The sequence below is a fragment of the Microtus oregoni genome, unplaced genomic scaffold, assembly GCF_018167655.1.
Source record: "Microtus oregoni isolate MIOR12 unplaced genomic scaffold, Mior012 000028F_ref0000031, whole genome shotgun sequence".
In the NCBI taxonomy this organism is placed as follows: domain Eukaryota; kingdom Metazoa; phylum Chordata; class Mammalia; order Rodentia; family Cricetidae; genus Microtus; species Microtus oregoni.
In genome coordinates this window covers 3,113,412-3,126,514 of record NW_024543087.1, presented here as the reverse complement: position 1 = coordinate 3,126,514, position 13,103 = coordinate 3,113,412, and the positions used below count along the sequence as shown (strand labels likewise).

General features: G+C 47.6%; 1 protein-coding gene across 1 annotated transcript in view; it reads right to left on the bottom strand.

Annotated features, from left to right (window-relative positions):
• The window catches only part of Ulk4 (unc-51 like kinase 4), a 303,260-nt gene that overhangs the window by 226,311 nt on the left and 63,846 nt on the right, over positions 1-13,103 (bottom strand). Inside the window, exons 20-21 of the mRNA XM_041677287.1 lie at positions 11,274-11,435; positions 10,762-10,944 (exon numbers count right to left, since the gene is read on the bottom strand). Of these exons, the coding sequence (XP_041533221.1) occupies positions 10,762-10,944; positions 11,274-11,435 (345 nt within the window). The remainder of the gene's footprint in view (positions 1-10,761; positions 10,945-11,273; positions 11,436-13,103) is intronic.

Genomic DNA, 13,103 nt, shown 5'->3' with positions numbered 1-13,103 from the left:
ACTCTCTGGATCATTCACCAGAGTCCTGCACTCTCTGGATCATACCAGAGTCCTGCACTCTCTGGATCATACCAGAGTCCTGCACTCTCTGGATCATACCAGAGTCCTGTACTCTCTGGATCATTCACCAGAGTCCTGCACTCTCTGGATCACTCCTGAGTCCTGCACACTCTCTGGATCACACCTGAGTCCCTGAACTCTCTGGATCACACCTGAGTCCTGCACTCTCTGGATCACACCAGAGTCCCCGAACTCTCTGGATCACACCTGAGTCCTGCACTCTCTGGATCACACCAGAGTCCTGCACTCTCTGGATCATTCACCAGAGTCCTGCACTCTCTGGATCACATCTGAGTCTCTCTGGATCACACCTGAGTCCTGCACTCTCTGGATCACACCAGAGTCCCTGAACTCTCTGGATCACACCTGAGTCCTGCACTCTCTGGATCACACCAGAGTCCCTGAATTCTCTGGATCATACCTGAGTCTTCAACTCTCTGAATCATACCCGAGCCTCTCTGAATTACACCTGCATCCTACACTCTCTGGACCACTCCTGAGTCTCTCCGGATCACACCTGAGTCCTGTACTCTACAGAGTCAATATAATCCCCATTAAACACCACAAGTCTCTATAGACTTTAAAGAACAATACTTAGCTTCATATGGAAAAAGAACAAACACAGGATAGCTAAAACAGTCCTGCACAATGAGAGAACTTCTTCAGGCGCCACCATCCCTGATTTCAAGCTCTACTACAGAATTATCATAATAAAACTGCATGGTATTGGCACAAAAACAGACAGGCAGATCAATGGAATCAAATAATCGAAGACCCAGGTGTAAATCCACACACCTGTGTTCATCTGATTTTTTGAGACAGAAGCCAAAATTATATAATGGAAAAAGGAGCATATCTTCAACAAAGGATGCTGGCATAACTGGATATCAACATGTAGAAGAATGCAAATATATCTATATCTACCACCCTTCACAAAACTCAAGTCCAAGTGGATCAAAGACTTCAATATAAATCCAGTTACACTGAACCTGATAGAAGAGAAAGTAGAAAACAGCCTTGAACGCTTTGACACAGGAGATCACTTCCTGGATATAACCCCAGTGCAGTCACTAAGATCGACAATTAATAAATGGACTTAAACTGAAAAGCTTCTGTGAGGCAAAGGACACTGTTATAGCACAAAGTGGCAGCCTACAGAACAGGATAAGATCTTCACCAACCCCATATCTGACAGAGGGCTGATTTCCAAAATATATAAAGAACTCAAGAAACTAGACATCAAAAAAAACCAAATAATCCAATAAAAAATAGGGTACAGATCTAAACAGAGAATTCTCAACAGAAGAATCTGAAATGGCTGAGAAATACTGAAAGAAATGTTCAACATCCTTCGTCATCAGGGAAATGCAAATCAAAATAGCTCTGAGATTCCATCTTATGCTTGTCTGAATGGCTAAGATCAAAAACACAAGTAATATCTCATGCTAGAGAGGATGCGGAGCTAGTTCCTAGCTAATATCCCTAGCAACAGTGGGTGTGTAGCCTGAACTGGCCATCCCCTGTGACCAGGCAAGACTTTCATGGGAGGGATTGGGACATCAACCCAACTATATAATCTTCAAATTACAGTCTGCCCTGCCAGTGGAATGTGCCGGGAGAAGGGTGGCACAGAAACTGTAGGTGCCTGGTCCAGCCTGAGACCCATGAGAATGCCGGAACCTAGAGGCTGAGTGGTCAGGAGACAAACATGACTGCGGAGGAAGAAATGTCAATGTACAGATGCCTAAAACATTGTGCTACTCACAGATTGGTGCCAAGCCCCGTAGTCAAGAGAGAGGCTCCATCCAGGAACTGATGGAAACAGGTACAGAGACCCACAGCCAAACATTAGGCTGAGCTCGTGGAATCTTGCTGGGGAGGGGGCGGAATTATAGGAGCCAGAGAGAGCGGTCAAGGACATCACAAGAAAACCCACAGAGGCCCAGAGACTGGACTGACAAGCAAGGAGCCTGCATGGGGCTGACCTAGGCACTCTGTATGTTACAGTTATGTAGCCTGGTGCTCTTATGAGACACATAACAATGGGAACAGGGGCTGTCTCTGACTCTTAACTGGCTTTTGGGATCCTATTCATCATAAAATAAAAAAAAAATATGTATGAACTCACAATCTGTATGCTTTTCTATTAATAATACCGGTGATAAAATTAGTAAACTTTTAGTAAATATAGGGATTTTTGAACAAGACTCTTTTTACCCCATACCCCACCAAAACCCACAGAAAGGGACACCTATAAGGTGGCCTGTGCCACCTTTTATCTCAGGAAGGGAGAACATCACAGTCCCTACCAATGATCTTAGCTTCGGCTGAACACAGATCTTTTGTCTCTTCTATCAGTTAGCCCAGGACCCAGGGCTGGTGAGGCCACTGAGCACCCAAGGCGTAGATGTCACACAGTTATGAAGAGTGTCCAGAGACAAGGGCCACACTGCATGAAACTGTGTCTTCCTGCATGGATTACTATCTCTTCCAGCCCAGTGGAACTTACCCAGGCAGGGGCTGTTTTCCCTAAGCAGTCAGGCTGACTTGGTGACAGAGGGCAGTTTGGTCCTGCTGGGTGCTTGAATCCGTTCCCAGCCAGAGGTGCAGAGAGTTTTACATTACCACCTTCCTCGTTCAGACGCAGATGGCAGGGAGAGAGGCAGAATTAGAGACGGAGGGAGAGACAGAGAGAAAAGAGCAGTTAAAGGAATACACAGAGGACAGGCAGGGAGACAGACAGGCAGGCAGATGGACAGGCAGGCAGGCAGGCAGGCAGACGGACAGGCAGATAAGCAGACAGACAGGCAGACAGCAGGCAGGCAGGCAGACGGACAGGCAGACGGACAGGCAGACAGGCAGGCAGAAAGACAGGCAGGCACATTTGCTTATATTCTTAATGGAAGATGAAAGCAGGTTATGTAACAGAAAACGTTATGCTTGAGAACGGAAAAGAAGCATCGTAGTTGTGATTTCTATTGCTGTGCTAAAAAAAAAAACCACAACCAAAGCAATTTGGGAAGGAAAGGGTTTATTTCATCTTACAGCTTACAGTCTACCACACAGGGGAGCCAGTGCAGGAACTCCAGGCTGGAACCTGGTGGCAGGAACTGAAGCAGAGGCCATGGAGGGGTGCTGCTTACTGGCTTGCTCCCCATTGCTCACTCACCCTGCTTTCTTATAGAACCCAGGACCATCTGCCCAGAGGTGGCACTGCTCACCATGAGCTGGGCCCTCCCGCATCAATTTTTAAAGACTCATCTGCAGGCCGATCTGATGGAAGCATTTTCTCAGTTAAGATGCCCTCTTCTCAGATACATCTAGATTTGCACCAACTTGGCAGAAACCAAGCAGTATACAGGTGTGTGTGTGTCTGTTTGTATATGTGTGTGTGTGTTTGTATATGTGTGTGTGTATGTGTGTGTGTCTGTTTGTATATGTGTGTGTGTTTGTATATATGTGTGTGTGTGTGTGTCTGTTTGTATATGTGTGTGTGTTTGTATATGTGTGTGTGTATGTGTGTGTGTCTGTTTGTATATGTGTGTGTTTGTATGTGTGTGTGTATGTGTGTGTGTCTGTGTGTATATGTGTGTGTGTTTGTATATGTGTGTTTGTATATGTGTGTTTGTATATGTGTGTGTGTGTTTGTATATGTGTGTGTGTGTGTGCGCGCGCGCGTGCACGTTGCCACAGGACACATGTGTACAAGTCAGAGAGTAACTGTTACAAGCCGGTTCTCTCCTTCTGTGCAGGTTCTAAGAAACTGAACTCAGGTTGTTAAGTTTGGCAAAAAGTGTCTTTAACTGCTGAGCCACCTCACAGGCTCCCGGTGGCTCTTTCTCAGCTGAGGAGGTGGGATGGGCGTGCCCAAATGTGCACGTGGAGGCGAGAGGAAGACTTCAGGCGCTGGCTTTATCTCTGCCTTTGAGATCATGTCTCCCAACTGAGTCTGTAGCCGTAGCCAGTGAGTCTGGCAGCCACCACGCCCCTCCCAACAATGGAGGACCCACACCCAGCTTCTTGAGTGCAGGACCCAGGTCCTCACACGTGCTACCAAGTGCTCTTACCCACTGAGCCATTTCCCCAGTTGCCAGGTTAATATTTTAAATGATGATAAAACAGATCAAGCATTAGGAGCGGGAAAGTCAAGGTCATTTTGAGTTACAGAGGGAGCTTAAGACCAGCCTGGGATACTAGAAACCCTGCCTGAAAAGAAAAAGCAAATTGAACTATTTTATAATCCACTCCAAATTAAAAACAATGAAGTCATGGCTAAGTCTCTATGGAATTAGCAGCATCACAGAGCGGAGCATGAGAGAACGTGAAGTGCACTGACTAACCTGCTTGTGCATCCCTAGACGAGACTGCCCCAAGTACAAACACACACACAAAGAATTGTATTTGAAATTATATTAGTGTTACCATCCTGACCAAACATTCTAAAACAGTAAAATTACACCACATTAGAAAACAAGATTTTTAACTTAAATTTAAAAAAAAAACTGACATAAACATGTAGTTAGAAATGCTACCACAAGCAGGTGACATATTTTTAAATAGATGTTCACTGACTTCGTCAATCAAAAAGACTGGAAACTATAGCCAGCCCAAGCCCAAGGAGAGCCCCTGCCAGACTCCTTGGAGTGACAGACTGCTCAGATCCAGAGACAAGACATCCAAGCCGGAAACGACTGTCACATCACACAGCAAGACGCAAGGACCACAGGAGTCAAGACGCAACACCCAGGAGGCAACTCACAGCCTTTAGAAGAAGAAGCTGTTCTGTGGTACTGACACGCCAAATCATAAAATCTGTGCGAGCATGAGAATACTCAAAGATGCAGCCTTTGGAGACCGCTAAGCAACCGACTCATTATTCTGCAAACCAGTAAACATATGAACAAAGTGTTTACCGTGCCTTTGCTCCAGGAAAATGCACCAGATTGCTCCTCCGCCATCTTCCCAACAGAGGAACACTGTGGAATAAAGACAAACAACAGGGCTCGGAGCCCGAGGAGCCCAGCGTAGACAGACATCACTGAAGGCTGCTGAAGCCTCCATAGCTGGTGCAGACTGTGCTGGAAGCACCCAGAGCTAGTGCTGCTCCACACATCAGAAAAGAGGCAGCTAAGTGACGATTGTCTCCTCTCCTGGGAGCAATCCACTTCCTGGTGGAGTTTATCCTCCCCCAGGAATCCAAACCTGTAAACACACAGCACAGGACACACACACCATATCAAAGAATGCCCTGTCTTTACAGCATTTGCTAGGTTCAACCAGCAAAATCCAGGTGGACAAAAGTCCACAGAACTCTGAATCTTTTGTACAAAAAAAATCTATTATAGAGATAGAAAAAGATGTAAGGGGACCCTCAGGGCCGAGAGGAGTAAGTAGACCTGTGAAACTGAGGCCGGAAGCTTGGGTAGATCCCAATTCAAACATCTAGCGAAGAGTCACGTGTAAGATAATGAAGAAACTGTGAGCCTGACGGATATCAAGGACTGACAGGGCCGGCCAGATGGTTAAAGGTGCTTGCAGCTGACGCTGATGATTTGACCCCCAGAAACCATGGTGGAAGCAGAGACTGGACTCCTGCAAGTTGTATTATGACCTCTACATGCATGTTGAGTTTAGTGGCATTTCATTTGTATTTTAATAAAGCTTGCCAGGCAGTGGTGGTGCACGCCTTTAATCCCAGCACTAAGGAGGCAGAGGCAAGTGAATCTCTGTGAGTTCGAGGCCAATCTGGCCTACAAGAGTTAGTTCCACGACAGGCTCCAAAGCTACAGAGAAACCTGGTCTTGAATAAATAAATAAATAAAGCTTGCCTGAAGATTAGAGAGTAAAACAGCCCCTCTGGTCAGCCTTACAGACCAGGCAATGGTAACAACACACCCTTAATCCCAGTAGGCACACTAGCTTGCATAGAAACCAGGCAGTAGTGGTGCACTCTTAATCCCAGCCCCAGAGGAAGGAGACAGCTCTCAGACACAGTCTCATTCTGAGATTCCTGGAGGCAGGATCACCATTTCAGACTGAGGTTGAGGTAAGAGCCAGTGGCTGGTTGCTTTGCTTTTTGGATCTTCAGGTTAAACCCCAATTTCTCTCTCTGAGTTTTATTCATCGTGCTTTAGCTGAGGTGTGAAACTTCATCTATACACACAATTATAGGCATGCACACGTACATGTCAAAACGACCTGAGCCAATACTGTTCTGTGACATGGTGAGTCAGGAAGTAACTGAACAATCATGTGGGGTCAGCGTATTTTGCAGAGGGAAAGGAATGCATTTGAATCAATTATATTAGTAGTGTGTGTTCGACTGCTTGTGACAGGTACATATGGGGCCTAAGTCATTCTGCCAAATTCATATTTGAAGCTTTTCATCAGACACATGTGCCTGAGTCTCCACCACTGTGGCTACTCCTCAGTTCCTCATCCCACTTAGAAACGCAGTGAGTTTACTGGGGTTCCTTGCAGCATCATGAGTGTGTGTGAAGAATTACAGACAGGAGCATGGTCGCTCAAAGGCAACGGCTTCACCAAAAAGCCCAGCCTAGCTGTGGACTTCGAAAAGCTGCCATCTTTGCATGGCGCAGGCTGCTCAAAAGACTGGAGGGCCCTCCCTTCAGCCATGATTACTGCTTCTATAACCTTGGGGATGGAGGAGTCTTGTGAGTCTGGTCAGTTTCAGGAATTCCTGAGACTTGTGAGTTGTTTACTTTCTGAATGTTAACCAGCCTGTCTCAAATCCCAGGAAACTGCTACAAAATATCCCCACCTTGTACACACAAGTGAGCACACGAAATACAAATATGAATACCATACATGCACACATATGCAAGAAAGTAACCAAGCATGCCCATGCAAAGCCAAAGGAACAAGGGTTACCCTGTAACACAGAAAACTACGAAACAGCTGCTATTCTGTTTCAGCCAAACACCATAAAAAGCACAGCCGGTTCCACTAGTAAAAGAACTGTGGGGTCCCAGACCTCATCTGATCATGACAGAGAACCCCAACACTATCCCCTGACAAAGCAGTGCCAACGAAGGCCTGTGGAAAGCTGGGGCTTTTACCACAACTCTGTGACAACCAGGAACCCTTCCCCAGCTGCCCCCGCCTTCCCCAGCTGGGTCCCCCTTCCCCTGCTGGATCCCCCTTCTTCAGCTGGGTCCCCCTTCTTCAGCTGGGTTCCCTTCCCCAGCTGGGTCCCCCTTCTTCAGCTGGGTCCCCCTTCTTCAGCTGGATCCCCCTTCTTCAGCTGGGTTCCCTTCCCCAGCTGGGTCCCCCTTCTTCAGCTGGGTCCCCCTTCTTCAGCTGGGTCCCCCTTCCCCAGCTGGGTCCCCGTCCCCAGCATTGTTGTCAGAGCACACTGGATGGGGATCCACAGCTTGCTTACGTGCAGCAGTAGCAAACTTCGTCCCTTTCCGCGTGACTGTCACCAGGAGGTGCAGAGTAGGAAGCCCACATCTGCATCCCCTCCCATCAGTGATGCAAGTCCCATCCCCAGACATCAGCATTAGCGCAGATCGTCTCCAGGAACCAGCTCCCTGCCAGCCAGGCAGGTGCCCATCATAGAAGACAAAGTGGAAAGCCTTTGCCAGTGCCACAAGGGGCTCACTTGTCCCCCAAGTCAGGTATCAAAGACCTCAACAAGGAACCTGAATGACTGCCCAACCCAGTAGTGGGGAGACAATGCCTCCTTCCCATGCTAGTGTGGTGTCAGATGGCCTACAAAAGTAGGCATTTAACTGTCATCAGAGTCTTACGAGATGCCACCCAAAACGTTGTCTACATATTGAGTTTCAGGCTCAAGAGGAAAGCGCCCTGCTGTAAGTCAGCACGACTGGGTAAGGGTGGCTCCACCCAGCTGTGTACTTAGGGCTGCATTTCTGCCATGATGAGAAACTCCTACAAAATGGCAATGCCCGTCCCATGGACGGTTCAGGGGGTAGGCACTTGCCAGGAACTCAAGACCCACATCAGTCACTAGAACATGCATGCAGGGGAGGACCAGATCCACACGGCTGCCTCTGACTTCCACACACACGCCATGGCACACGTGCACATGCAATCACTTACACACAGTAATAAAGTTTAAACAAAAGAAGAACAGGCCCTGCCTTTGTCACAATGCTTTGAGCTCATCTGACCTCAGAAGGCAGGCAGTGGGGGGCCTGGTTGGTACTTGGGGGAGAGAAAGGACTGATACTAATTAGACGTCAGCAATCACCCTTCATCTACCCATTCATTCATGTCTTTAGGAGACATGGAAACACAGTTACATGGCCTGAAACAATGCATCTCATTGTCCTGATTTTGCAAAAATGTTACACAATACTGTACTGAGAGTTTAAAAAATAATTCTGCTAAAACCCTCAGCCTCTCTGACCACAGACACAGTAAAGTTACCGAGGGTGACTCTCTCTGTACGATGACGGGAGCATTTCATAACCTGGAAAACTGAATAGCAAATCTGACAGATTGACAAGTGGCACTTGCTTCCAGCCATAGCCTCTGAGCAACACTGGATTGGAATCAAGGCAATGAGTGCTTGGCTCTGTGTTTAGACTTTCGAATATGGAGCTGCTGGTGTCAAGTGTCACCTCCACGGAGTCTATAACTGCCTGGGAAACAGGCCTCCAGAAACAGGAAGGATTGGAAGAGCCCACCTACTGTGGGTGGAGCCAACGGCTGGCCTGGATCCTGGTCTGTACAGATGGAGAAGGAACAGAGCAGCCTGGAGCCATGACTCTCTGCTTCCTGGCTGTGGATGATGTGAACAGCAGCTTTGAGCCCCTAACCCTGGCTTTCCCGCCATGACCTACCGTACCCTTTACCGTGAGCTAAAATGAACCCCTTTCCTTAACTGTGACTGCCAGAGAATTTTATCACAGCAACAGAAACTAAGGTCCCACATAAGTATGTTATTAATGAAACAATTCTAACTTTAGACATTAAAAAAAAAAAGACACAGCATTTAATACAGTAGGACCACAGCCAACAGTGGGTTTCAATGGCCCTGTTCCATCATCCTCCATTGAGATCTCAAAGCTCTGTCTTAAGAGTGAGGGTGCTGCCCAGGGGCAGATGGCATTGCCTAGTATGTACGAGCACCTAGATCCATGCCCAGCACAGAGTGAGTGAGTAGATGAATGATGGATGGATGGGAGGGTGGATGGGAGGGTGGACGTATGGATGGGAGGGTGGGTATAGGTGGGTGGGTGGGTGGGTGAGTGGATGGATGGATGGATGATGTGGAATTTCCTTCTGTCTACTGTGATTACCATTAATGATTAAAGAAACTGCTTTGTACCTATAGGAGGGCAGAACTTAGTTAGGCAGAAAAAACTAAGCTGAATTATGGGAGGAAGAAGGGCAGAATCAGAGAGAAGCCATGGAGACGCTGGAGACAGACACCAGTTGGAATCTTGCCAGTAAGCCACAGCCACATGGCGATACACAGATTAATAGAAATGGGTTAAATTAATATGTAAGCATTAGCCAATAAAAAGCTAGAGCTAATGGGCTAAGCAGTGATTTAATTAATACAGTTTCTGTGTGATTATTTCAGGTCTGGGCTTCCAAACAAGCAGCCTCTGCCTACAGATGGACGGATGGGTGGGAGGATGGATGGATGACTCAGATTTTAAAGTGTGTTTCCCCATCCCTGGACCAGGCAAACAAATTGCTACTGGGAGCATTCTTTTTAAGAAGTTTGGAAATACTACACAACCAAGACTATGCATGCCTTGACTCATTGCTTTACAAATGTGTGCACAAGCACGGTCTTTTTTAAAAGCTGGCACCTCGCCGTATACATGCTTACACAGGCTTCTGAAGTATTAGGTTCAAATCACTCAGCAGGCACAGCATTCACCTGCAGACACTGAGGCAGCAGGGCTAAGTGCCTGCGTTCCCAACACGCCAGTCATAGAGGTGATGGTAGCACACATCACTCTTCAGAAGGGCAAGAACTGACATGTGGAGACAGGTTGGTACGGAGACACAGTCATAAACACCGTGCAAACTGGATGCTGTTTTAAAGGTCATCAAGAGCCCTAACAGAGATGAAGTCAAAAACAGGGCCAGAAGACTTTAAGCGGGGACACGGGTTAGAGAGGAATGGACATGTCCAGAGGGAATGGAGATGGGGTGGGTTCCCCTTAAGGAAAACAGAGCACAAAGGAATGAGCCAGGCTGCACAGACACAGTGTGAATGGGAATGAGCTGGACTGCACAGACACAGTGTGAACAGAGCACACGGGAATGAGCCAGGCTGCACAGACGCAGTGTGAACAGAGCACACAGGAATGAGCCAGGCTGCACAGACGCAGTGTGAATGGGAATAAGCCTGAATGGGAATGAGCTGGGCTGCACAGATGCAGTGTGAACAGGGCACACGGGAATGAGCCGGGCTGCACAGATGCAGTGTGAACTGAGTGGCATGGAGGACGCCCCGGGAGCTTTGCTATTTCTCCTCACTGAAACAAGATGGCAGAAGCCAATGCCAGTGTCTATTTAATCACCAAAAGTGGCTGCTTGCTTCTTGGACTGAACGTTCTGAGGGACATGCAGGGTCCGCAAAGGTCAGAAGGCCTCCTTGGTATGACACCTGACCTAGGGGGCTGACATTTCACGCTGAACGCACAGCCGTGGGGAGACCGCTGTTTCCAGCGAAACTGAGCAGAGACACACCTTTTCTTGGATCAGCCGCTGCAGGTGAATCCCACGGGACAGCATGGCTGCGAACAGCGTCAGCATGTACTGCTGCACTTTGCAGATGGCAGAGGCCAGGGAGCCGATGACAGCATTGAGTCCCACCTTCTCGATGACGTTCTGGAAGGCTGTGGGAGACTGGCGTGTGATTCTGCACAGGGCCTGCAGGAAGACAAGCATGGGTCCATCACAGACTCTGCGGGTACCGGGTACCCTCATCCTGCAGACGCCACACGGCCCTGCTCAACAGAGCGGGCACAAACCCTGCTGCTTTGCCACTCGTGTTAGAACCATGAAGTCGAACATGAGAATGCGTATGACCGGGACCCACAGCCGTCAGGGGCATCCATGCTCAGCTCCAGAGAGTTTTAAGAATTTGCCTCTTGAGCTGCTCCTCTGCATTTCTGCCGTTCCCATTAAATCCACCTCACTCAGGCACATCTCCTCAAACATGGCGTCCCTGGACAACCTCCAAGGATACTTTACGTTACCGATATGGCCGTTATCCTCAGGGAGTCCACCGTGGAGTGTCTGAACAGGTGCCACAGGACAGGCCCGACTTCCCCGGTGATGAAGCCCTGCGCCTGGGCAGAAAATGTTGTGCAAACATTCTCGATAATCTTGGCAGCCATGTGATTGACAACACGCTCTTCCTGAAGAATGAACAAAGAGAAGAGAGAGTCAAAAAGTGCCACTTCCCCAAGGAAAAGGTCTTCACGGTGAGAAACGTGCGTTTGTGGTTTCCTCAGACATACTCGGGATAATGTTCTGATTGTTATGAAGCTGCTTCAAAGAGCCACAGGTTCAGTGGCAAACCTGGAGAGCACGACCTCCATGAACTCAGTGGGAAGCAGAGCAGAGCTCTTCAACTGGTTTAAATAAAATCAAATGGGAAAATGCCCCAGAAGTTAAGAAACACAGTGCAGTGTGAAAAGCAGACAGCTGGTCCACTGTAAGGAGCTATGGGAACAGCCCTCTGAGCTCAGCCCAGCTTGCAAGGATCTGGGGACTCGGCACCAGCACACCACTCAAACACAGGATCGGACAGTCCTAGAGAAGACATGCCCACAAGGGTAACAAAATCACACCCCGATTAAAATGAACATCAGCCCATCAAACTGTTTTCAGGAAGCACAGACCTATTTAAAAGGGCGAGAGGACCAGCTCAGCAGGTAAAGGTGTTTGCCGCCAATCCTGAATATGATTCCTGGAACCCACATAGAGGAACATGAGACCAGTTCCCCCAGGTTGTCTTCTGACTGCTGAATACACATCATAGCACGTGGGTGTCCACAAGTGTGCACATACACCCAGTAAATGAATGACTGAACCAATGAAAAGCGTGAGTGCTTAAATGATGCAAAACTTCAGCACTCAATGACAGGTCACACTTTGGCTCTGATCGCTCCTTAAACATTCCCAAGCAGATAGCACAGTGCAGCTCTGCATGAGAAAACTCAAGGCTGGGGAGAGGGACCAGTTGGTGGGGTGAGTAAGTGAGGGACCAGTTGTCTTGAGAGTAAGAGGCCCTTTGATTGTCAGAACACATATGAAAAGGGCCAGGCATGGTAGTGGGGTTGGAATTCCACTGCTGGGGAGGTGGAGACAGGGGGGTCCCTGAGAGCAACTCTCCAGCCAGCCCAGCATACAGGGCAAGTTTCAGGCTCAAAACAAATAAATAAATAGAAATGTGTGATGCTGGAGGAAGGAAAGCTAAAGTTGTCCTCTGGCCACACACACACATGCACACACAAACACACATGTGCACATGCACACACACAATTCAATTAATAAAAACTAATAGATTTAGTGGAAAGATCTTCAGTGATTGTTACAATATAGCCTATACATTCAACTTGGAAGAAGAAAGGCTAAGAAAAGAGTAGAAGATATAAAAATGACTCCAGCAAAAAAAAAAAAATCCAAAGATAATGTTATATTTCATATACTCTGGATAGGGCTGAAGAGATGTCTTAGTGGTTAAGAGAGGGTACTGTTCTTTCAGAGAAACCAAGTTCTGTTCCCAGCATCATACTGAGCAACTCACAACTGCCAGTAATTGCAGATCCAGAGAATACAATGCTCTCTGCCCTCCTCTGTCCTCCTTGGGCACCACACTCACTAACTCTCATACACACACACATACACACACACACAAATAATTTTTTAAAATTTAAAACAACATTGCTACAAAGGGTATGAGACTATATTATTCTAGTCACCCTTGATGGACCTCACAAATCAGTCCTACTAAAAAAGTAAATAACGCAACACCTGGGAAAGGTCTTTGTGAGTGAGACACTCCTCAGAGCGCAGACAAG